This window comes from Arvicola amphibius, chromosome 1, assembly GCF_903992535.2.
Source record: "Arvicola amphibius chromosome 1, mArvAmp1.2, whole genome shotgun sequence".
In the NCBI taxonomy this organism is placed as follows: Eukaryota; Metazoa; Chordata; class Mammalia; order Rodentia; family Cricetidae; genus Arvicola; species Arvicola amphibius.
This window is the reverse complement of record NC_052047.1, coordinates 179,167,434-179,193,623: the sequence shown is the minus strand read 5'-3', so window position 1 is coordinate 179,193,623 and position 26,190 is coordinate 179,167,434. Positions and strand designations below refer to the sequence as shown.

The 26,190-nt window shown below is 43.6% G+C and overlaps 1 protein-coding gene across 2 annotated transcripts in view; it reads right to left on the bottom strand.

Moving 5' to 3' along the window:
- The window catches only part of Plce1 (phospholipase C epsilon 1), a 275,418-nt gene that overhangs the window by 2,254 nt on the left and 246,974 nt on the right, over positions 1 to 26,190 (bottom strand). The window contains exons 23-32 of one of the 2 annotated variants that reach the window (XM_038322235.1): positions 21,454 to 21,585; positions 20,055 to 20,342; positions 13,931 to 14,094; positions 12,178 to 12,439; positions 11,292 to 11,410; positions 10,391 to 10,519; positions 8,207 to 8,416; positions 3,238 to 3,396; positions 2,016 to 2,234; positions 1,469 to 1,691 (exon numbers count right to left, since the gene is read on the bottom strand). In XM_038322235.1, the coding sequence (XP_038178163.1) occupies positions 1,503 to 1,691; positions 2,016 to 2,234; positions 3,238 to 3,396; positions 8,207 to 8,416; positions 10,391 to 10,519; positions 11,292 to 11,410; positions 12,178 to 12,439; positions 13,931 to 14,094; positions 20,055 to 20,342; positions 21,454 to 21,585 (1,871 nt within the window). In that variant the 3' untranslated portion in view covers positions 1,469 to 1,502. The remainder of the gene's footprint in view (positions 1 to 1,468; positions 1,692 to 2,015; positions 2,235 to 3,237; positions 3,397 to 8,206; positions 8,417 to 10,390; positions 10,520 to 11,291; positions 11,411 to 12,177; positions 12,440 to 13,930; positions 14,095 to 20,054; positions 20,343 to 21,453; positions 21,586 to 26,190) is intronic. The other variant, XM_038322240.1, reaches the window with a different exon arrangement.

Sequence of the window (26,190 nt, the reverse complement as noted above, 5' to 3'; positions counted from 1 at the left end):
GCCTGCCTCTGCCTCCCGAGTGCTGGGATTAAAGGCGTGCGCCCCACTACCACCTGGCTAACAAAAACACTTTTTATTACAAAATAAATGTTCCTCGACTTTAGGAAAAGGAGAAATCCCTTCACCTGTTACCACAGGAATAAGGTGAACATTTGCTTCTTTAGAAATTCTTAGGTTATTATTATTGAAGCTTTAGATGTTATTTTAGAATGAATAACATGATATGGCCGTCAGGCTAACACATTGTCCTTGTTTATTTCTGAGAATGTAGAGAGAATTTTATTAAAAAAAATATATATTCTTGTTCTTGGAAATACCTTGATAAAAGAGGTCATAAGTGGGCATAGTTGTGCCACTGTCTAGTTTTAACAAAAGCGCCAATGTTTAACAAAACTGAAGTCATTCAAAAAAATCACTTGCCAGCGGAAATGGAATCCAAAGGCAATCATCTAAATCACTGTCCCTCAACAAGGCCACACCTCCCAATCCTTCCCAAGACAGTTCCACCAACTAGGGACCAAGCATTCAAATATATGAGCTTATGGAGATCATTCTCATTCAAGCTGCCACAGGCAGTCTGGCAGCCTACAACCAAAGGAACAGTGGAAAGAAGGCTCTTGTGCTTCATTTCCTCGCATCCTTTTCCACATTCCAGATCCTTCATCTGCTGAGACTGACTGTGTGTGGATATCAAGTCGTGGGGTTGGCAGCTGACACTGCATTTTCAGGATGGAGACTGAAGTTATTTTTCTTTTCTTTTGCTTTGGTTTTTAAACACAGGGTGACACTGTGATCTCTTAAGTAGCCCAGGCTGACCTTGAGTTTGTGATCCTCCTTCCTCAGTGTTGAGGTTACAGGCAGGTGCTACCACACCTGGGACATTTTAATTTACTATTATTATTTTTTAGAGGCAGGAAGAGATGTGACTGTTGAATATAAATGAAACAAGACTATAATACAAGGAATCCCAAGGGATAAACACTTATCTATAGAGCTCTTAAAAATGTTCATGTGTGTTATTAATAATGAAGGCAGTCCTATATGTGATGACTTAAGTCTGTCTGGCACATTGGGCAAGTCGGTTGCCTTCTTGGAGCCTTTGGTTAGTTGTTTACAAAATAAATTTAAAAAAAACTGTGTGTAAACGCAAGGGCGTGTACATGCGTGGTGTGTATGTGGAGGAGGTCAAAGGATAACTTGTGAGAGTTCTCTCCCTCCACCTGAGAGTCCGACAAATTCAGTTCCGCTCACCATGCTTGGCAGCAATCACCTTTAATCACTGAGCCACCTCTCTGGCCCAGGAAGTCTAAGGTTTTAAGAGGGTGCATATAATTTTAGAGCTCAGGTACCGTGTTAAGGTACCATTCCCACCTGTCTTCATAGAACAAGCCCCTTGAAAAGACACGAGGCTCCTATCCTGTATTACAAAGTACTTTCTGTTGAGTCTTGTTTCAAACTGCTACAGTACCTTAATATACCTGGGTCAAACACGCTGCCCTCTGTCACTGCTGGTAACCCACTGCGTCACTGGGGGACAAGGCACCCACAGGTTTCTCCTCCTTGACTTGGACACTTTCTGAGGCCACAAGCTGAGGAGGCGAGGTGAGTCCTCGGGGCTGCTTAGTGGACTTAGTGAGTTTCTTGAGTTCACTTGCAAAGGAGATGCCCCTCCTTTTATCTTCTCGGGATGCCTACATAGAATAAGAGAAAACCTTTGATGGAAATGTAAACCCAGGCTCCTGAGTCCCATGGCATTCTCAGAGAGGAGGTATGTACTCCTTTGTACTTCTATGGCAAGTAAAGCTTTGGGCAGACAGGCCAAAGGCCTCTATCCCAGAATCTTTTAACTACACGAGAGCATGATGTTTTGTCTTTTCTTCCCGCAGAGTAAAAACAAAATAATTACCTTCCAACTGCTCGACTTTCTGGAGATTTCACCCGTTCCCAAATTGAATTGATATGATGCGACTGACTATCAAGGATTTATAAAGACGGCAAAGTAACTTTCATGTTACCTGAACCTGCTCCTTTAGCTTCAGGATGAATTTCCCTGCACCTTTCCACTTGCTTTGGGCTTGAAACACACACTCTTGGTCCAAAAGGATCCTCTGTGAGGACTTTGGAGTAGAAGACTTCTTATTGGGTGCATCTTTCATCACCTCTTCTAAAAGCACATAGTCGCCTGGGTTGGGGTTGTTCAGGATGCTGTAGGAATATTTGGCTTTGCATAACGTCTGAAAGATAAATTAGGGTCAGCTTAGTCAAGTGTCTCCCACGTTTGCATCCCTCCTGAGTGAAATTTTAAGGTGGCAAAGTGGCTCAGACTCTGAGCGATGGGAAGGATCTCCGAATCTGGTCCCTCAGTGCCTCGCTTTCATTTGAGTTGCTATGGCTTATAACACTCGCCAGGCTACCTCATTTAGCTTCCAAATGGTCTGACTTACAAAGTGGTGTCAGAGCACCTGGAATGGGCCAGTGAAGTCAGACACAGGAGGAGGGTTTACTCAACAGAAAAGAATCTGAGCTCCCCCTCCCCCCACACACCCGCCAAAAGAAGTTTGTCAACACACTGTGTAAGTAAGTCAGACAGATCTGAATGAGATCTGGAGACCGTGTGAGTAAGGGATAGAGCCGGTATTGAACCCTCAGCCGTGTGATCAGGGGTCTGTGCTGTTTACTGTGCGATATCACTTCTGAAGCAGGGGTTCAATGAATGCAAGCCTTGAGGAGGCCATGAGGAACAGTTCTCTGAAATCATGTTTTAAAACCAGCTTGACCTAGAGGAAAGGATTTGGTTAACAGTCAGAGTTGGCCTCCTCCTTGTGTTCTGTGGCATCCTTCAGAGATGATGGTCATTCGGTATTTACTCAACTGTTTGTGGGATAATTTCTGCAATGTCACCTCCTAAACCCATTATCAGCAGAGATCCAAGCTCGCTGTAGATGTTAGCTAAACATCTGTCACACACTGAGCAGCTATTTCCCACCCTTAAGAGACATATTCCCCCCTCCAGCTCCCCCATTGCCGAGCCTCATTCACAAATGAGCTGTCAATACCCACATCTGGTTTGTCCCAGTCATATCAATAAGGGGCATGGAGTGAGGAAAGGAGAGACTCCTTGTGGTGCTGCGTTCAAGTCCAGAGCCCTGTGCCTGCCAGGCAGGAAGCTCAGACCCCTGTGCCTACCAGGCAGGCGGTATCTCTGAACTGCACCCTAGTCCCCAAGGAGACTTTTACCTGCTGAATGACATCCTGTGCAGTGCTAACCCGGGGGGCTTTGATGACGGTCCGGGGTTGCTCTGGAGAGACATCATGAACTTGGACAAAGAAACTCTCCTCTTCTGAGCTCAAGACCACCTCTTTGTCATCTTGGACAATGCTTTTCTCTTCTAGGGTCTGTATGTTTTTTAAAAAAGGAAAACATATGAGTAATTGGTAAGATGATTCAGAAGGCAAAAAAAATTCTAGCAAAAAATTTGAGTTGTATCTTGGTATTGTGAAAAACATCACCTTAGTTGGATAGTTCATGCATTAGCTAGTAGTTCATACACTATACTAAAAAGATGTACCTGCTTCCGAGGGGAAGAAAGGCTTGATGCTGACACACACATAGAATAAACCAGTTTATAAGTGTCTGTTAGTTGTGGGTTATGAGAGACCAAATCAATTACAAACTTTTAGAAAGAAAATATACTGAAAGCCCTGTAAGAACGCAGTAAGCTCCATTGAAGGGAAGTTTATTCCCCAAACACCATTAACATTTAAGGAATATTAGACACGGGAGCTGGTGAGATGGCTCAGCGGGTAAAGGTACCTGGTATGCAAGCCCGGTGTGTGTCCAGTCTGTGGGCTGTGTGTAAATGTGGAAGGCGAAAACCAAATGCACAGTATTTTCCTCTGATCTCCACTCACATGCTGTGGTGCACGTGCCCTTTCCCCCTCCTACTCCCCTCCCCCCTCATTTCAAGGTACAAAAGAGAAATACTAGACATGGAACAGGAAACATGGCATACTCACCCAGGTGGGGTAAGCAAAGCCCACAGTGAGAAGGCCAAACAATAGCTGCAGGTAAGCCACACTTCAGTGAATAGAATTCCCAACACTGAGAAGCATTATCAGGCTAAGTGGATTTGGATAAATTTAAGTGAAATCCAATTTCCCTCTCTCTTGTATGTATCATCTTTACAAAAGGTTTCTTTAATTTATGTGTGTGTGCCTGCATGTATGTATGTGCACTACACCAGTGCAGGAACCTTTGAAGGTCAGAAGAAAGTGTTGGAGCCCCTGCACCTGGAATTACGGGTGGTTATGAACCATCATGAGGGTAGTGAGTGGGAGCTGAGCCTGAAAACAACCAAATACATAAAAAGTTTTCCCAACAGTCAAAATGATAAACCCTTTCCTATTCTCTCCTTTTCTCTTTATATTACCTCATTCTCATGAACAAACAAATGAGCAAAGAAGTCTGTAAATGAAATCTCACTGTTGTTAGGTGGTGTATCCCTGTGAACATCTGCCATGGATACACAAGTGCATCTTCCAGTGTGTGAATAGACAGACACAAAATCCTGGAATTGTGTGAATAGGGTTGTGATATATATATATATATATATCTTCCATTTATCAGCCCCCCCCCCCTTTTTTATTGAGACACAGTCTCTCTGTGTAACCCTGGCTGTCCTGGAACTCACTCTGTAGACCAGGCTGGCCTTGAACTCAGAGATCCTCCTGCCTTTGTTTCCCAAGTGCTGGAATTAGAGGTGTGCACCATCATTGCTTGCGTGCCCCATTTTCAAATGACAACAGTTTAAAGTTATAGTCTTCAAGAGAGTGTACACAGGTAGAGAGAGACGGAGGAAGTAGTAGGCGACCCTATCAAATGTCAAGACTTCATGTAGGAAATTCTGTTCCCAGCATTCTTGTAAACTGATCGCCCAGACAGACTACAGAAATGATGCTAATTAGCCAGAAGAATTCAAGGTTTGCTGTCACTGGCCTGCAAGTTTCTGCTGGTCCCATCACCCAGAGGATTGCTCCTATTGATACTTAAGTCAGACTGGGAAACTGCCACCAGGTGGTGCCAAACTGACTGAGCCTGAAAAGGATCTGCCCCAGCCTCTTCCAGAAACCTTAGAACCTTAGAGTTTCTTTTCTTTCTTTCTTTCTTTTTCTTTTGAGATACGGTCCCTCTATGTAGACCAGGCTGGCCTCAAACTCACAGAGATTCTCCTGCCTCTGCCTCCTGAGTGATAGAATTAAACAGACGCACCATCATGCATGCAAGAGTTTATTTTTAAAAGTGTTTTCTGCCATAGGTGGTGAATAGAGAATAATAACAGTGGCCTTAATGAAATGCTTTTTAACTAAGCATTCCCTACATACTGTACACATATGCACCTTATGATTACTTGGAGAGGATAACGTGCTGTCGTTTCCAGATTTTACAGGCTAGGTTAGCATAGCAAGTCACAGAAGTTAGGTCATGTGAATGCAGTCAGAGGATACACTGCCTAGAACATCAGAAGAGTGTAACAGGCAGGACAGAGTGGAGGGGTTACCAAGAGAACCTGGAAATATATTTTTTTTTTGAGACCGGGTCTCTATATAGCCCTGGCTGTCCTGGAACTCATGAAGCAGACCAGGTTGACTTTGGACTCACAGAGAACTGCCTGTCTCTACTCAAGAGAGTCTACTGGGATTAAAGGTATGCACCACCATGCCCAGTGGGAACTTACAATAGGCTGCACAGACAAACGGCTTATAGGGATGATTAGTTTTACCCTATAAAATAAATGCAAATCTTTGTAGTGATGATAGTGCACTCTAGCATTCACTAATTAATGAAGCATTAATTAATGAAATATTAAGTATAATGATCAGTAGATACTGAAACACAGCACCCTTGTGCAAAGGGCCTTGTGCAAGCTAGGTATTTTGCTCTAGTGCTATGTATCACCTCTGGCCCTAATAAATATTTATGAGACATCACTGCACCAGGCAAACCTAAATCACCAAATATGACTCATTTTCCTTTGACATATTTCAGTCAGAACTACTACAGTCTACTCACCAGGAGAAGCTTGAGAAATCCCTTGTGATTTACCTCCTCTTTCCTTCAGACTGTTGCTCTCCCGGCCAGTTTTATTAAGCATCCATTCTGGAAGGCTTTACTGCCCGCTGTCACATCGATTTAGGCTATCCACTGGCCTCATAAACTCCCCGGTCTTTCTACCTACATAATGAAGTCCATGCTGACTTCCCCCTGCTGACTCCCAAAGCACAGGTCTGGGTGTGGATAATCCTCAGGGGCTGAGAGCGGAATTCCTGTCTTGGCAGCAGAGGATGGCAGAAAGAGCATCACATCACAGCCACAAGGCTCGTTCTTTCTGTCATGACCCCACCGTTGTTTTAATGCCTCTGAATGTTAGTTTCCTTTTGCACAAAAAGATTCCTATTATATCACGAGGACACTGAAAATGGGTGTCTGAGCCCATTCAACTCTCTAAAGTTTTTACTTATTTACTGAAACTGCACTTAGGGCCTACTTTTTTTATAGGTAGCTAATTAATGAAGCAAGACACTTATAAGCAGAAAAGATTTAGGGAAAAATTAGAGATGGCTTCAAAAGTCTACCTGAGCCCTGTGATGTCTTCCCATAAACCACTGTGAGCTTAGTCTCCGCCTTCACACACCTGATGGAAAAAGTGAGGAAGATGGCCATGTTTCTTTGCTTAAGGTATGATCTTTTATTGTTGGAGGCAAGATTGGAGAAGGAAAGCGGTGGCTCTGAGCCCAGAGAGAAGCTGGTGTTGTGTCTGGTTAGCAGGCCATGCTTGCAGTGGCTAACTAGAAAGTAAAAATGGAAGACCTGGTGAGGAGAGCTAGCTCGCCTTTCCAGCACACAGGTGCTTCTGATGGGCATCCAGCCAGCCAAAGCCCTGCTGCACACTAAAGACCCTTGACGGGGGGGGGGGGGGGAACACCCAGAACAGGGCTGTGCACACATTGGGTGCTTAACAAATATGCGTTTAATTAAATCGTTGAACCAACTCAACTGTGCATCACTTGACTTGTTACGAGGCCTGATGGTATAGGCTGGAGCAATGGCTTTATAGCCCACTGTAGAAGGGGATAGGAAGGGAGTGGGCACTGCCTAGATTGTTCTGAGAAGAAAACTGCTCCACAGACAATCTCAAGCCAGGGTCAACGGATTAGGAGTCAACATGAAAGTTGTCGCTTACCTTCCTTTCATGGGGACAACCATGGGGTATCAACACATATAAGCTTTTACTAATTCTGACCAAGTGTGAGAGATGATCTAGTTTGTGTGACCTGTGGACTGTTTTAAAGACACAATGAGCGAATGTAGAAGCCAGAACCTTTCAGATGTTGATGATCCCTCATCGGAGAAACCTGGGACCTGATGGGCTTCAGATTTTGTCGTTTTTCAGATCTGGGAATCTTCGCCCAGATCGTACAAGCTGGATATGCCCGGCTAGGCAAGAGCTTTATCAGACATTAAGAAGAGAGTCAGCAGCTCCTGTGCTACGCAGTGTGGCGGCTCCCCTCACCTGAGCCTTTGCTTTCTATGGTTTAAAAATATTAAGTGGAAAATGCCACCAATAAATAATTCATAAGTTTTAAATCACATGAGTGGAATAACAATATTTCTTGCTGTTTTTTTCTGTCCTGGGAGGTGGGGGTGGTGTAGATGCGGACAAGACTCGCCTGTGTCCATCACATCCCTATCGGACTATCTTCACTATCTTGGTGATCAGATCAACAGCCATGGCGTCATCACACGTGGATACCAGTGACTGGTTCTACCTGAAGTTTCAGGCGTCTACAGGGGAGGGCAGCCTAGGCCATTTCCACAGGGCTGCGGGTTTAAAGCAGCCCTTACAGCAACAGCTGCACACTTACAAATACAGCACTGGACTCGTGGCGGTGGCCTCGCACAGGAAACCTTTAAGTTCCCACTTCCTTCATTTTACAAAGGATGTGTTGCTTTTAGACTAAGAGTCTTTAGCTAGCTATCTGACTAGGTGCAAGAAATTAAAACCATTTTTCCACGTTTACTTGAGAAAAGTAGTCTGAACCAGGTTTCAAAGACCAGTCATTCAGGATCTGAGGACGGTGTTCGGTGGCGGATGGCTGATGATACACTGAGCAGCCATCACGCAGGCTGTGTCCCGGTGGTACTTACTTCCTGTTGGGACTTTAAGACGATCCTGCCTACGTAGCCTTCTTCTGGGAACCAGCTGTTTAAAATCTGCACGAGATCTTCTTCTGGACCCACCGCTCTCTGGAATGGTTGTTTCTTGCACTCATTCTTCTCCTTAGAAATAAAATGCTTCTCTTCCATCAGAAAACAGTCTGTGGCGGTGAGTTTGGTGTCTTGGTCTATCACCAGAATCTAAAGAAGAGGCAAGGGCAGCATTAGGCACATCTCTGAAGGAAGTGGGAACTTAAAGGTTTCCTGTGCGAGGCCACCGCTCCATGAACTTGGTTCTTTGAAACCTTGCAACAAAGGGCTGATGCAAAGACACTATCTCTTTTTATCACTGTGGAAATAACTATCCTGTCGTGGAAGACTCACAAGGCTAAGGTCTCGTCTGGTAATTCTCCTTTCGGGAGATTCCTGATAGTGTGTCTAAAGAGTTTTTTCTCTGTGAACTCTGGCCTGCACAGTCCGATGGAGTGGTTAAGACAGAGCTTTGAAGTTAGTTAGTCCTACCTCAGGTTTCCATTTAAGACTTATTTGTTTTGAGTTGAGGACATCTCAGTGGTAGAGCATTTGCTCAGCTTAGCATGCATGAGGGTGTAAGGATTTGCTGTCTTTGGAGTGCTGGAAAGAGAATTGGTTTTCCCATCTATTAAAAATGGGAATGCTCACAGTAACAATGTATTCTTTGGGCTTATGATGGAGGCGTTAAGTGCCATGCAAGACATTATGAGCACTCAATGAGTGCCAGCCATCATTAGAGTCTTACTGATGTTGTCTTTCTCACTCCTGTTATATAGATTACTGATGAACTGCCAGTGATAATGAAGACATCTTCTTGTTCCTTTCCTGTGAGAGGTGGCTGCATGGTGGGAGGCTGCTGCCACCACCTGGCATGGATTAAGCCAACACCCGTCTCTCCAGGTTCCTCAGTGATGAAATGGCCATAGTTAATATTTCTCACTTAGAGGGGAAGCACAGTATAAGGTGCTAAGGATGGCAGGAGCAGAAAATTCTCACGACTCTTATCCCTCTGATTGTCCTAAAGCCGCATGCTAGTAATTCCATGGGGGCCAAGGTAAACAATTTGGATCATGCACACATATGCTTCTATAAGAAGGATTCAGGGTGACGAGTTTCCAAAGGTTCTGTTGGTACTGTCATCTCCTCAAGAAACTCAACACCCCTTTCTCTCAGCACCGAGGACTCATTTGTTTATTTGCATGGGGTGAAAATATGGTTCTTTTTCATTAGTGGCTGTGGGAAGTTCCCTTGATTTTATAGACTTTTAGTAGTGATTTGACACTGAACCTTATGAATTAATTGATTAAAAAGCCATAAAGGAAAAAAAAACCAAATCTTTGACAGTAGTTTCTGTCTGATTGTCTATAAAATTTGGACCTTAAAGCTGTTTACTATGATGCTACTTAAGTCAGTTATAAAATATTGAGCAAAATGTTGCACTATCCAGATAGATGTGCCCTTAAATGATAGAGATAATTAATATTTTTTCTTTTTTTATTTTTATTTTTTATTTATTTATTTTTTAGAGATAATTAATATTAATAATATAATAATATTCATATTTATGTATCACTGCTCAAATTCTGCCGTGCATCATATGGTTCCTGCTACGTTTCACCATATACACCGACTTTGGTGGAATGCCCAGGGTTCTCCTCTTGGTCAGTACTCTCCTTGGTCTACCTTCAAGGAGTAATAGTTCTAAAAGGGGCTAATGATGAAAGAGTGTGTGGGAAGTCAGGCCACTGAATCATAGGGAATCTCCTAAGGTTGAGCTAGCCTGTCTAGTGGTACCAAGAACCCTGACACTATTCTTAGGATTTCAAACAATCCAAAGATATGTCAGCAAAGCCAGGAGGACTGTAAATTTAAGGTCAGCCTGGGGGAGTCCTGTCTCAAAATTAAAATAAGAGGTCTGTGGTTGTAGCTCAGTGGTAGAGCACTTGCCTAACATGTTCAAGGCTGTAGGTTCAAGCCCCACCGTGTAAAGATAAACAAACAAACTATAGATAAAGAAATAAAGGATGTATCATCAACATGGACTTTTACAGATTTATGTGAATACATAAATGCATATATGTTTGCACACACACATAGGTTTTGGAGACTGAATTTCTTTAACCATGGGTTCAGTGGACTTGCCTGTTGGAGAAGCTGCTTTGCCTTGGTGCCTCCATTTATAGTGAAAACAGCAAAGGGCTCTGGACCCGGGACACCGTGCACGGTGACTCTGTGAGTCTGAGAACATTTCCTCTCTTCAGAATTAAACATCTGTCAATGAAGAGCACATGGTTTTGTCGTGCATCCTCGATAACACAGAAGTTCTAGGCTCTACTCAACACAAAATTTCTAGGACCCACGTGGAACCTGATGCATGGTGATGTGGTGATGTCATCACCAGCCATGAGGAAATCCACTCACCAGAGTACTAACTTCCTGAAATGACAGCTTCTTTCCAGCATGAGTGGGGATTGCTCTCCTATGAAACACGTGCTAGTTTTCACTTTTTAAAAGCTCATTGGGTGATAATAACGTGAGCCAAGATTTTTACAGCGTGATGCAAGAAAAAGGAGAAAGGAAGGCGACCCAAGAAAGTAAGGGCAGGGGTACACAGAGAAGAAAGAGAGAGGCAAGGGAGAGAGAGAGGCCAGAGGAGAAAGCAGCACTATACAAGATGAAGGTGGTCCAAGAAAGTGCCTGAGCTTGTGAACACAGAGGGAAACTGGGTACACTGTCACCTATGTTTTTAATTTATAGAGGAAGAAAAATAGAATTAACCAGCAAATTAGAGCAGTGTTCCTTGTTTAAATAAACTACCCCAGTTGAGAGGGCTAAGCCATGCTCCGGTGGCTTGTAAGCATCACTGGATGTGGAGTCTTCACCAGTTAGTGCGTATATAAGCACCAAGTGTCAGCCACTGATGTTATCATTTCCATGACTGCTTCATTAATACTCCTTGGCCACTCTGTTGTACCACAAGGGAGTCCCTCTTCAATGTAGCAGTCCTGTAGATGTATGTTGGGTGAAATAAGAACTGAATTACCAAAGAGGCTGGCATGCTGCTGCCAGGGGTATTTTCTTCCATCCTTCTGCTGTTTATGAATAAGCTAGAGATTTCCAATATTTCATTGTGGAGGTTCCGCAGCTGAAGATGTCGATAACCTGGAACGATGCAGAATTGGGAAAAGCCTGTTAAGCAAGCACAACTGAGCTCTACAAATATCTCCATGGAGGTCAATCCACTCCCAAATGGGCAATGGATGGTAACAGGCATGCCAGCAGAAATCTTTCACTATAAGAGAGCTGTCCCCTGGGGGATGTTCCTGGACTGTCAATGAATAATTAACTTCTCCAGTACTCTTTCTAACTTAGACTCAAATAGGCAATCATTAAACACAAACAACAAAGAAATAGAGAATCCTGATGATTTTGACACCAAAGCAGTTACTATCTCTGCTTTACTAAAGGTCAATATCCACTTTAGAAAACCTTTCATCACAAAATATTTTAATAGCAAGAGGTTGTATAAAATATAAAGTGCAACAATATGCAGACAGTAAAAATGGTACTGTAGCTGTATGATCATTAATATAGGAAGGTGCTCACTATACACATTAAAAATAGAAAACCAGGAAATCTTAAAACATTAGGATTAATAGGAAGTCTATTTGCTAATTGTGTATCTCATTGCCATATACATGGGCAGAGAAATAAAGCTTGCGGTAGATGCTTATCTAAAGTGATTAGACTGGGGAATGGCAGGACAGACACTCTTTAAACAGCTGATTTTTGCTTCTCTGTCCTTCCTCATACTTCTCTAGTAATTGTAATGGCCTGAATTATGGACCCCTGGTTGGATTTCTTTGGGGAACAACGCCTGAGGATAGTGCTACTGGCTCTCCCTGGGGCAAGACCACCGCAGGCTCTACCTCGCTTTAAAGCTTTGAGTGGAATGATTCTCTGAGCTGTTACTGCTGAACTGTTGTTTTCCACAACTGCAAAACGAAGAAACACAAGATCTTCAAAGTGAACCCGGAAGAGAAATTGTTCGTTCCACATGGGGTTAAGAGTGTTTCGATGGATGGGCTTTGTGCGGAAATGGCAGCTGTCCAGCGGCATGCCCAAGACGTCAACCTCGATGCATGGACTTCCGGTGCTGTTACTGGGGCACACGTTTTGGCCAGAGATGATCTGAATAAGGATGATAAAGGATCAAGGTCACAGAGACGGAAGAGAAGCACAGAAACCACTAGTTCTCTTAGCTTCTGTCCACAGAGAACGCTGCAATGGTTACGGTGATTAGTAAAATCCTTAAACAAACACAAGTGAGTGATTGTCATCAGGTAATCATGTGGCTTGAAAGCTTGAAAATCCTATTGTGCTTATAACATTCACCTGAACTGAACCTCTTGATGGACAAAGTTTGAAATATGATTAAAAAGAAGCACTGACATGAAACGGCATTTCTTAGATGTCAAGAGGAAAGAAGACCTATTCCATGTAAACAGGACTTTGCCATTTATTTTCTATTTTAAATGCTGCAGCAATATATTTTACAACTACAAAATCTTCTTCAATAGATTTGGAGCAAGTCATGGGATACTGCTAACAAAAACTTAATTCATTAGCTGAATGAAAAAAAAAACCAGATGAAATGGGTGTACGATGCTCTAAGTGTGGGTCTGAGGAGAAGTTTTATTGTAGATGTGAGGGAGAGTACAGTCAGAGGCATCGGGAATGGTTCAGACTGAACATGGCCTACAGACTGAACTGGACCATGGGAGAAGAGGGGTAGGGAAGAGGGGAAAGCCAGAAGCCAAGAGCCAGGAGAGTGGGAACCAAGAAGAAGCAGCCAAGAGGCAAAACGGGCAAAAGAACTGAGTAGCCAAAATAGCTAGGTTGTATAGGAACTCAAGAAGCTGGGGATAGGGAAGCCAGCCTTGGGCTGGAGAGTTTAGAATAAGGGACAGGGTAGACATCTCTGTAACAGGTACAAACCTTTGCTGAGAGAAGCTGGCAGACAGCGACCACTTTGCTGTTAATAGGCACCTTAGTTACTATTCTCCCGGGTTTCCGTGAGACCTACAGTAACCTTCGGTAGAAAGATAAACCAACATTCTACCCTTGCTAAAATGGTCTAATCCAAAACAGACAACTGCTCTCCAAGCCTAGGGTAAGTTAGGTGATGGGAGAACGTGCGAGCAGAGTTATCATGGGGATTTGGAATGTCATGAGGACACTTCCTATGGGAAGTGAGGAATGAGATTTAAAGATGGAGAGAAGAAATGACCTCAGTCTCTCTCTCTCTCTCTCTCTCTCTCCCTCTCTCCCTCCCTCCCTCCCTCCCTCCCTCCCTCCCTCCCTCCCTCCCTCATTGTTTTTCCTGTTAGCTAAGAGGGAACAAATTAATGAGGAAGTAGAGGTGACTAATGACCCGCAGTCCATTATTCTAAGGCAGCAATCTGGAGAGTTTTGCCAACCATTTGTGAGACAAAGCAGGAATCGAATAACTCCACCTGCTTGTCTCCGGAACACAGAGTCTGTGACAGCATGCCAACCTCAGCCACTGCTTTCTGAGAAACAAGAAATTATTGTGGGAATCTGCATGATCTGAAACACGACCAGTTCATATTTCTCCCAGAGGCTTACGTGTTACATCACTCTGGCAACAGGAGTACTCACAGTTAAAGAATAGATAGCAGGGTCCATGTTGTCTAGGTCTCTTTCTAGGGGAGAAAACTTCTGGTACATGGGGCAACTTTTATCCCACAGGACAGGGGGCTTCAAAATGTAACCGCAGCCACCATTAGCCTCAAACATCGCAGCGTTTAAATGTAAAGGAAGATCTGCAGAACAAACAAAACCAAGATTACATGTTACTTCATGAAGAAGAGACAATTAGCCATTGGCTCTGGGCTGGCTAGTTTTTGTCAACTTAACACAGCTGGAGTCATTTGGGAAGAGGAATCTCAGCTGAGAAAATGTCTCCATCAGATTGCCTGTAGGCAACTCTGTAGGCTATTTCCATGAGGAGTGACATGGGAGGGCCCAGCCTATTGTGGGCCATGCCACTCCTAGGCAGGTGGTCCTGAGGTGTTTAAGAAAGCTGACTGAGCAAGCCTGGGAAAGCAAGCCAGTGAGCCGTGTTCCGATATTGCCTCTGCTTCACTTCTTGCCTTGAGTTCCTGTCCTGACTTCCCTCGGAGTGAAGGAGTGTGACCTGGGAGCTGTAAGCTGAAATGTACCTTTTTATTCACTGTGCTTTTGGTCATGGTATTTTAGTAACAGAAACCCCGAGACACACTCCATAGCAACTGATGGTTGCTAACTATGTGCCAGCTTGTGTACAGGGGTGCAGCAGGTAATAGAGATAATGATGATGGTGATGATACCTCACCACCAACAGAAAAACCCTTTTCTCATAGTCGATGGAAATGTCCCATGTTCCAACGCCAAGCTAGGTTCTGCCCCTTAAAATCTCCTTTTACAAGGAACATATCATCTCATTCATCAGACATCTTGCGCAGAATACCTTATTTTATGCTGGTTTGGAACAAAAAAATCATTATTTTTGGGAAAGAATCATTCTATTTTCTCATCTCTGAATACCAAACCATGCAGATAATTTTACGGCAAATTCTCGCTATTTCAAAAGTAAGATAAAATCTTAATGATACAAGGAAGAAAAACAAGAAAAACAGTATTTTGTTGAAATCGTAATTTCAGGCCATAATTCTTTTTAACCTCTCTTTATAGTTAAATATGAAAACGTCGTGACATATGATTCACATCATTTCCAGTCTCCTCAATCATAAACTTTAGGAACCCTTGCAAAGACTTTGAATGTTTTGCCGCCAGATTTTATTTATTTGGCGCAGTCTTTGATGAATGACTGCACCGTTTCTGGACTCTTCCACGCGCGCAAGCTCATCTGATGGCTCAGTCTGTATGAACGTGGCCCAAGTGAGCAAAAGGTTTATGAGACACACCTGACAAATGTTCCCGCTGGTAGATTCCTTCCATGTGCCGAGTGAACTTTGCTTCATGAGCCGACATCAAGGAAAAGCGCACTAAGTGCGTTTGAACAACAAAGGCTTGGCCCCTACTCTTGTGTCTTGAGTATAAATTTTTTTCTACGCATCTGAGGTTGGCCAAGAGTATGCGCAGGAATTCCTGGAGAAGATGTACTAGGCACATCAAGCTCCCTGGGCCTTGGTCTCATCTGCTGAATTGGGTGCAAAGCACCCATTTGTCAGGTTCCTTCCAGGGCTGATGTGACTGGACTTCAAGAGGCTGTGCTGTCCCTCCCCTGGCCACTCTGTGACCACGAAACAGACACAGCTAGGATGGCTGAGGGAGTGAGGCAAACGAGCTCACCTGAGGTGGTTAACTATGAAATGGATATTTACCCAGTTTGGAAACACAGCGTCCGTAATCTCAAAATCCGAAATCAGATGCAACTTTATGAGTACTGATCTGACACCACGGTATAAAATCCCTGTCTAGCCGGGCGGCGGTGGCGCACGCCTTTAATCCCAGCACTCGGGAGGCAGAGGCAGGCGGATCTCTGTGAGTTCGAGACCAGCCTGGTCTACAAGAGCTAGCTCCAGGATAGGCTCCAAAGCTACAGAGAAACCCTGTCTCGAAAAACAAAAAAAAAAAAACAAAAACAAAAATCCCTGTCTAATCTCATCATGATCAGGTGCAGTCAAACAGTCTTTTTCTGCACATATTCAAAAAATAGGAAAGGGGGGACCCCCAAATCAACAAAACTTCAAGCTCAAGCACTTCTGGCTGTAAGCATTTTAGATCAAGGATAATCAATTAGCATTCTTAGCAACAGTAACAGTGGCTCAAATTAATGATTTTAACTTCATTTAGGTTTGGAGCCAGACCTTCTTAGCACTGTGCCTGACTTAATCACTTTTATTTATTTTATTTTATTTTACTTTTCAAAACAAGGTTTCTCTGTGTAAAAGCTCTGGATGTCCTAGAACTAGCTCTATAAACCAGCCTGGCCTGGAACTCACAGAGATCTACCTACCTCTGCCTCCTGAGTGCTGGGACCAAAGGTGTGCACCACCACTGCCCGGCTCTATTAGCTCTTTAAAACTTTTCTTTTTAAGACTGGGTCCCACTGTGTAGACCATGCTAGCCTCAAACTCAGAAAGACTGGCCTGCCTCTGCCTCAGGGTGGCAGAATCCCAGAGATCTGCCTGTCTCTGTCTCTAAGTGTGACACGCCCAGCTTGTAAAACCTCTAAGGCACCTTTTTAAAAAATTTTATTATTTATTTATTTATTTATTTATTTATTTTTATTTTTTAGCTAAAATCCCGGTTGGTTCTACAATTTGTAAAACTGATTTCTGTGAATCTGCTCAGTTTGAAATGAAGAGGAGCTCAACTCAAATCTAGTCTTCTTATTGTCTCCTCAGGGAGGGCTAGTGGTCATCTTCATTTTGGCAACGTGTGTTTGTAACCAAATGCAAGAAAATACGTGAATCAGTCCATCCTGATTGGCCCATCTGAACCAATGACTGTGAGGGCAAATCAGACGTACCACTGCCTGCATGGTCTCCTGATCCTAAACACACTGTGGTAGGCAGATGCCGCACTATGAAAACTGAGACTCTTATCCAATCAAGCATAAAAATGCCTTTTAGAAAGAAGCTGTTCTTCTGACTGGGGTTGCAATGCTTACATTCTTGTGGGATCTGTGTATGGAGTCGTATTCATTCTGGCCCAGAGGAAAGAACGAGGGTGGAGTGTTGCCAATGGTAACCACAGCTTCACACATGAGCTTTAGGTTTGCAGGCTCAATGGTCGCTTTTATTGAGCATGGACCTGTTGATCCCTCCTGACCTTCTTGGAGTTGACAGTGGGCTGGAAGCTTGGGAACGGAGGGTCCTAGTTTCATAGACACCCCTGGAAGGCACCAAGCTCTCCTGACATCTACAAAATGACAAAGTAACTGAGCCCTGTGAGATAAGGAAGCTGACAGGCACAGGAAGAGTCTTGGAAGACCAGGTGCTTCTTCACCTGGGAATTATTTTGAACAACTGAGAAGTAGTTGTTCTGATATAGATGGCCTATCTGTCTGGATTCTCAAGCCACAGAGAAAGAAGTACCTGGAAGACGTCTTGTTAGTGTTTGAGTATGAAATGTTCCCCAGAGGCTCATATATTGAAACACTTGCTCCTCCGCTGGTGGCCACCATTTGGGAAGGCTGTGGAACCTTTAGGAGGCAGAGCTTTGCTGGAAGAAGTTGGTCAAAGGAGGAGGAGGGTGTTGAGCTTTTACAGCCTGGCTCCATTTCTTGTCCCCCCTCTGCTTCCTGATGGCAGACATACTGTGAGTAGCTGGCCTCTGATTCTCCCACCATGCCTTCTCTGCTATGGTTAAATGTATACTCTCAGACTGTAAGACGAAATAAACCCTTTGTGGTAGTTTGAATGTAATTGCTCCCATAAGCTCATGGGGAATGGGACTATTGGGAGCTGTAGCCTTTTTGGAGTAGGCAAGGCCTTGTTGGAGGAAGTGTGTCATTGTGGGGGCAAGGTTTTGAGGTTTCATATATGTTCAAGCTATGCCTAGTTCAGATCACTTCCTATTGCCTGAGGGTCAAGATATAGGAATCTCAACTCCTTCTCCAGCACCATGTCTGCCTGCACGCATGTCCCCATATTCCTAGCCACCGTGCTTCCTGCCATGATAATGGACTGAACCTCTGAAACTGTAAGCTACCATCTCAGTTAAATGCTTTCCTTTATAAGGGTTGCCATGGTCATGGTGTCTCTTCACAGCAAAAGAAACCCTAAATAAGACACCTTTCTTTCCTTCTTTCTTTCTCTTTCACTCTTTCTTTTTTATAACTTATTTGCTTTTATTTTATGTACACTAGTATTTTGCCTGCATGTATGCAGGCTGTGTGAGGGACTCAATCTGGGACTGGAATTACAGACAGGTGTGAGCTGCCATGTGGGTGATGGGAACCCCAATTTTTTTCTTTAATTTGCTTCTTGTCAGATATTTTTGTCACAGTGGGAATTAACTAATGTGTCAATGTGAAAAGTAACAGATCTGGATAAAAAAAAAAAAAAATCCAGACCCATAGGTTCAGATTGCAGTGAGGCTGACCAGGACAGACTTCTTCAGCTCACAGCAACTCCTATTTATTGATCATCTACTGTGCACAAAGTGTTGAATGAGACTTTGGTCCCAATCGCATAAATGAAGGCCAGTCTTACAGAGGGACACATAGATGCTGCGTGCGGCTTGTGCCGTGTGCAGCAGCAGTATGTGTGAATGGAACGGAGAGAGATTAGATGACAGCACTCCTTCTGGGCTGCCAGGCTGTGCAGAGAACCTTGCCGATGGCCACACAGCAGTCATCTGCCTCCCTTGAGTGGGGCAGCCCAAACAGGTGCCCCCTGCAGAGGTGAGTGGAAGGCACTCAGGTTCAGTTTGTGTTGGGAACTGGTGTGTGCTCAAGAGCGGCAGCTTCTCATATTCCCGTTAGCTAGGGCGCCCTTTGCCATCCTTGGAGCCAGCGTGTCTGCGCCAGTCCTGGCACCTCGGGAGCAGGGCACATCCCAAGCCAAGCATTCGTACACTTCCTCAAGGAAACCATTCCGCTAGCTCTTTCAGTGCATATAAAAACGTAAGTAGCGTAATAGCCCAGGAAACCCTGGACCCAGGGCTACAGACAGAGCCAAGGAGGTGAAGCTCAGGCCACTAGTGACAGATAGAAAAGAAGAGAAAAAGAAAACTTTTACGACTCTGAAAGTATTTTGCCATTATTTCCATTTGTGAGTCCAAACTATCCTGCTTTTACAGCTTATCAAATACCCTTAGGGAGAGTTAACGTTTTGTGCGGCGCTGTTCCTGTGCTAGGGGCTTTTTGAGTTGCTGCTCCATCTACACCGTCCTAGCTACACGCAGCTGGAAATGGTAAATACGTCTGAGGGTGAAATAAAGCATGACAAATATTGGTAAGCCGATGTCTCTGGTGTCAGCTGCAGTTGACACCAGAGACAGGCACCTCGCTATCCCGGAGCTAAGAGCTGTGGTCTGATCTCAGCTCCAGGCGAGGCCACACTGTGGTTTCTGGTTCAGCACAGATTCAGATTCGGGTCACGTGAGATGAGCCGTGGGGCTGCTGGCACCTCCGCTGGTCAAAGGAAGGGCTAGATTTCGCATGAGTTTCTAGGAAACGTCGCTCATTTTCTCTCAACACCACATGGAAACAAAATGTCTTATTCCCCAAACTCCCAGAGATCCTGAACTTAATCACTACAAGGCTCTCGGCAACCTTGGAACCAACCATCTGAACGGTGTTTAAAGTAACCTACTACGTTTTTCTTTGAGACGAGCTCTCTATGTCGCCAACCTGGGGTTTGGCAGCCTCATCCCTCAGCTTCTGGAGTGCTGGAATTCGAAAGAGGTACGGCGACACCCTAAACACAGGGCGCAGCTTTCTGCATTGCTGAAACAGGGGTTAATTAAGCGATGGTAGCAAATTCCCGCCCTCGTAAAGCTTTAAATTTCAGCTGGCTCTAGGTCCATCGGGAGCAGTTTGTGTTTAAAAGGTGCCCTTTAAAAAGAGCCATCACCCACTTCTCTACCAGATCAACTCTGAAATACCAGGGGCCCAAGCCCTATTAGCTTCCTATTTCCCATCCTTTGTCTTCCTCCCCCACAGATGTGTGCCCCGTCTGGACTCGATCTCGAGAAAACAGATGTTTATGGGATTGTGTCTGCTGAACATGAGAGGATGCAGAGAGAGGTGAGGACGCAGGCCCCTTACCATCCGTCTGGTAGTTGAGGGCTACAAGCTGTATGCCGTGGAGCCAAAACATGATGGGGTTGGGGTTGGATGAGTCGATTCGGGTCGCCGCGGGGTAGGTCCTCAGCAGCTGGCAAGCTGTGTGCTGGATCAGTTTCTGAGAATACCTGCGACATAGACGTTTGGCGGCATTTTCATTCAGTGATGAGATATGATAGCATTTGGGAGTTCTAATGATAGCGCTGAGGGACGTGCTTGGGCTGAGTGGAGATGATTCCTCCCAGGTTTGTCGAATTCCTTCGTAGGCACCTAGACCCCCCGGAAAAGATCAGCCTCTGATTAATGTCAAAACCTCAAACATTTTAGAAAGATGACTCTCAACAGCACACCAAATGCACAGTTGCAACAAGGAAAGAGATCAGATTACACCCTGAATTTTACTTGTGAGTAAGTTTGCTGCCTTGAAACATGGTGGTTATTGAGTTTTAAAACGAGGGTAGGAAGATGGGGTGTGGCTCAGTGGTAGGGCACACATCTAGCATGTACAAGGATCTGGATTTCATTGCCAGCACCAATAAGTAAGAAAGTCTTAAATAAATAAACAAACGAAACAAGTAATAACATAAAGACAGCAACACCAATTTAAATTGGACATCTAGAAGTCCTTTTGCCTCAGTACATGACTGCTCTGTGGGTAATCATTACAAACACCAAGTCTGTGTGTAACTGTATAAAACCCACAAGAAAACAAAGCCCCTAAGCAAAACAAATATTCGATCGGTGACATAGTTAGATAAGTATCCTTAAAAAAGGAGTAGCACCCAGGCACAGAAGAAGGTAAGGCAGGAAAATGTGCAGACAGGTGCGCAACATCTGAGAGCAAGCAAGAAGTTACACAACTCTGTTGGATTGCATCCTGTTCGGATTTTCTTTAAAAGAATTTTATTTTTTTGAATAAATTACAATGAACTTCCCAGTGTTCAACTCTGAGAAACAGCATCAGGACACTGATAATGGAAAGGAGCCTGAATCACTTCATGTAGCAGCGGGGCTTTTAACTAGGGGGAATTTATTACTTTTACAATAAAAGGTAATTAGAAATAAAGTGATGTATCTTGTGGATAAATGGCACGGTTACAGGAACCGTTTGAACGGTGGAAGGTGCTTCCAGTTTTATTTTTGAAGCAAACAATGTGAGACGATCTTCAGTTGTTTTTTTTTTTTTTTTTTAAAAAATGCTATTTTTAGTGAGTTAAAAGGATAAATTAACAATCAGAAGATATTTATGCTGTACTTGGATAGTGTAAACATCTATGAAAATAAAAGTGAGTTTCAAAATTCAAGGGAAGTTAGACAGCAAAGTATCTGAGTCATCCAGCATGCAAGACCAAGCGAAGACACTGAGAGAAGGTGAGCTTACTTTTTCCAGATGTTCTGTTGAATGATGCTGTCTCCCCTGGGCTCATTCTGCCAGGATTGTTGCCAAAAATGGACTTCCTGCTTTTCCTTTCTTTCCCTCTGCTAGAGCCAGATGAATTTAGAGTTGACAGGCCTGTTCTCATAAAAAGAAAACAAATAAGCCAAAAGCCACAGGCAAGAGAGCCCCACATTTTCCATCCTCATTAATGTTTATGTTGAAGTCCTACTCGTCCCTTGTTACACAGCACAGAAGACCCATTACATTTCAACATGGCTGATAACAGTATTGCAGGCAATTATAGCAAAGTTTATTTAATCTCTAGACAGATGCAACAAACATTGTGTGGTTATTAAAGAATAATCCCTAAATTACAGCACACACACAACAACACACACACACACACTCCTAATGAACTCCTGAAAGAGTTATAAAATTACACATACAGAAAATGCTACAGTTAAAATTTAATTCCTAGAGGCTAACAACTCAACTTGGGGAGATGAAAGAATGAGTGAGCCAGAGTGTAATACTGTCGACATTATGAGCCTTCTGTAGCCTTTGTTTGGGCCTTGTGGGCTTTCCCCCATCCAGATTAGCCTGCTTATTGCTGCTGTCTTTGTTCAGTTCATGTTGAGACAGTCATACTGATGAGACTTTATGAGTGTAGCTTCTGACACTTCTAGGAAACACAGCCCCATATAATCTTTCTGCCCCTCTTCTGTAGCTTTTTAAGAATTAATTTATTATTTTATGTGCATTGGTGTTTTGCCATGGGTGTTGGGTCTGCTGTGAGCTGCCATGTGGATGCTGGAAATTGAATCCAGGTCCTTTGGAAGAGCAGTCAGTGCTCTTAATCACTGAGCCATCTCTCCAGTTCCAGCCCCATCCCCTCTTCCACAATGATTCCTAAGTCTTAGGTAAAGGAATTGTTTTATAGCTATATCCTTTGGGACTGGGCTCCACAATTCTGCCTTCTGATTGGTTGTGGTTTTCTGTAATGGCCAATTAAGGAATGCTGAAAGAGGGAAAAATATTCATTCCCAGGGAAGAGCACACCAACTGGTTGTCTGATACCAAATGGTCATCCCCAAAGCATATATACAAGTAACATTATACAGACTGAGCAGGTTGTACTATATTTAGGAATATATATGCATGCATGCATACACATACATATGCACACACACATACACACACACGCACACACACACACCAACAATTAATGGAAAAAACAGGCCATGAGTTTGGAAGAGAGAAAGGAGGGCAAAGTAGGATGGTTTGTTTGCAGGGAGAAAAGCAAAGGAGAAAATGATGTAATTATAGTCTCAAAAAGTGGAAGAAATAATTTTAAAAAGCCTTCTGGCATAATCCTTGACCAAACCTTCTGTTTTTCCTTATCTAAAAAAATGGGTGTGATTATAGGAACTTACTCACAGGGTTAGTCTGAGGGTTCAGTGGGAAAGATAATATGATGATGATGTTTTATATCTTTTCTTTCTCATTCCTGGTCCAATCACTCCCTGGATCCTTTATGTCAGGCACGATGCCCAGTGCACAGCAGAAACTAAGTACATATTTGCTAAAGGAGAAAATGAGTGCACACCACAGACCCGGCTCTAGCATAAGAAGAATGACTTAAAGGCTCCAAGGAAGCCAGCTGACACAAAATCATGCCTATTGCCCATGGCTACATGGTTGGAGAGTGGCTCCCTATGCTGCACAGTTTGGAGGGCTTCTTCAGAAAATGGTGACCCTTCAAAGAACACCACCAGACAATCATATCCAATGCTGTTGGGGTGGCCAACAAGCAGGGACCAGATAGCCCAGAGACAAAGGGTAAACAAAATTCTATTGGCTAAAAAAAAAAGAAGCAACGAAATGATCCCTAATGATATTCTGCAATATCACAGGCCCATGCCTTATCCAGCCATCGTCAGAGGAGCCTGAGGGGATGGAGGACACAGGAAGAACAGGGCCCTTTAAATCAGCTGAGCAAAGGTCATAGGAACTAACAGACAGAAGCGGCAAGCAGAGGGCTTATCAGGTCTGCAACAGGCCCTCTGCCTGTGCCCTCTGGTTTTCAGTTTAGTGTTTTTTATGGGACTCTTGAGTGTGTGAACAAGTGGGACTTTGATTCTTATATCTTCTTGGGCTCTTTTCCTTCTGTTGGTTTTATGAGCCAACTTTGATGTGATAGTTCTTGCTTTATCTTATTGTATTTTATTGTGTCGTACTGCTGCTATCTCCTAGAAGCCTGTTCTTTTCTAATGAGAGACAGAAAGGGAGTGGGTCTGGAATTTGGGGGATGGAAATCCGGGAGGGATGGAGGGAGGAAAACTGTAACCAGGATATATTGATGAGAAAATAATCTATTTTCAATAAAACCAGGGGGAGGGGAGGAGTACAGACAATGGATTCAGAAAACTAAGGCTCTGAGAGGATATTGGTGTTGGCCAAAACCACAGATAACAGCCATGATAAATCTTGTCTAATGATTTTCTCTGGACACACACACACACACGCACACACACAACTTGGTAAGTACTGGGGATGTTTGCCATCAGAAATAATTAGAGACTAGGGAGGGACACAAACACATGCCAATAGCTGCATGCAGAGGCCTGCAAAAGAAGACACCAAGATAGGCTGAAGACTCTCAGATTCTTCAAAGAAACTCTTGGTCCTGGAATTTGGGAATTTGTAAAGGGGTTTAGGGAGGATTGGCCAAACTGAGAACATTCTTATTTATTCTTTATGATACTGGTTGGCTCAGGGCCTTGTGAATGCTGTCAAGCACTCAACCACTGAGCTGCATCCTCAGCTTGAGTATATTCTGTCTAAACAAAAGGCCAGGCAGTGATAAAGCCACAGAATATGTCTGATGAGATTTGGGTATACAGGGGGGCTTGCTGGGAACTATCCAAAAATTAGGAAGGTGAGTAATGTGAGAAAATACCATGCCTCCCTCTGCCCTTTTCCTATTAGGAGGAGGAGGAGAAGGCATGTAGATGTAAGGATTGAATATAACTGAGAAACAAATCCTATGCACATATAAAACATGAAGCCTCAATTATTTCCTTGATCCCAAGAAAGACCACATCTCTGGGAATTGAGACACCCAAGCTCTGCCTCTTGCTGGGCCAATGAATAAGTTCACAACTGTGCAAAAGTTATTATACCCTATTTTTTTTGTTGTTTTGTTTTTTGAGACAGGGTTTCTCTGAGCAACAGTTGTGGCTGTCTTGGAACTTGCTTTGTAGACCAGGCTAGCCTGGAACTCACAGAGATTCATTTGTGTCTGTCTCCTGTGTGCTGGGATTAAAGGTGTGCACCACCACTGCCTTGCTAGGTCATTTTACTCTTAGTGGGGTTTGGGTCACCCTGCACTCTGTAGGTTTTGTGGTGTGTGTGTGTCTGTCTGTCTGAATTTTTAGTACAGGGGATTGAATCTTGAGTCTTTACAAACACCAGGAAAGTTTACTGAGCTAATAATCCCACTTAAAAAAAAGTTTGAGAAAGGGTCATTTTAAGTTGCCTTGGATGGTCTTGAAATCATTCTGTAGATAAGCTTCCAATTCATAATCCTGCCTCAGCCTCTGAAGCACCTGGACTACAGTCTGTGCTTTTGGGACCAGACTAGAAAATGCTGAAAAGTGAGATTCACTGAAACTGATAAGGTAACATTAACTCATCAAACACAAAACCAATGAGGTAACACAAACATTTTATAATTTTCTCCTGTACATTGGAAAAATTTATAATAACAGTTACTTTTTAGAAGTTATTGTATCAGTGACTCCAAGGACATAGTTTTAGTTATTCTGAAAAAGGAGGTTAAAATTATAGACAGGAATGAGAAACTTCAGTTGCTAACAAATAGCACATACAGTCTATGTGCTCTGTCAGGTGGGAGGAATAGCTCACTGGTGAGGAGCACCTGCTGCTCTTGTAGAGGACCTGAGTTCAGTACCCAGTACCCATATAAGGTGGTCCACAATAGCTTGTGATGCCAGCTCGAGGATCTGAGACCCTCTTCTCATCTCTTGGGGCATGTGTGAAGCATTAACATTCAAGTGCACACACCCACACCACACACACACACACACACACACACACACACACACACACACACACAGCCCGAAACAATAAAAATAAAATCTTAAGAAAATAATATGTGCTTTGTAAATGTTTTAAAAACAATATACCAGGAACAATAGCCTGGCATGGTGGTGCATACCTTTAATCCCAGCACTTGGGAGGCAGAGGCAGGTGTATCTCTGTGAGTTCAAGGCCAGCCTGGTCTACCTAAAGAATAGTCAAAGCTATATAATAAACACACAAACAAATGAACAAAAAACCAACTACAAGCTGACCCTGCACTTTAAGTCAGGAGTTGGCCAAATAACCCTCTAACACTATCATAATTCTCGATCTGCTATAACTTTATCTTTCCTGCTGAATTGAAATATCTATGGGAATTTGTGCTCCTAGTTTCCTCAATACTTAAGAAAAGACAAGCCGGGCGGTGGTGGCGCACGCCTTTAATCCCAGCACTTGGGAGGCAGAGGCAGGCGGATCTCTGTGAGTTCGAGGCCAGCCTGGTCTACAAGAGCTAGTTCCAGGACAGGCTCTAAAGCTACAGAGAAACCCTGTCTCGAAAAACCAAAAAAAAAAAAAAAAAAAAAAAAAAAAGAAAAGACAAAGCCAGTTGAATTGTTTCTGTATTTCTAGTGTTAC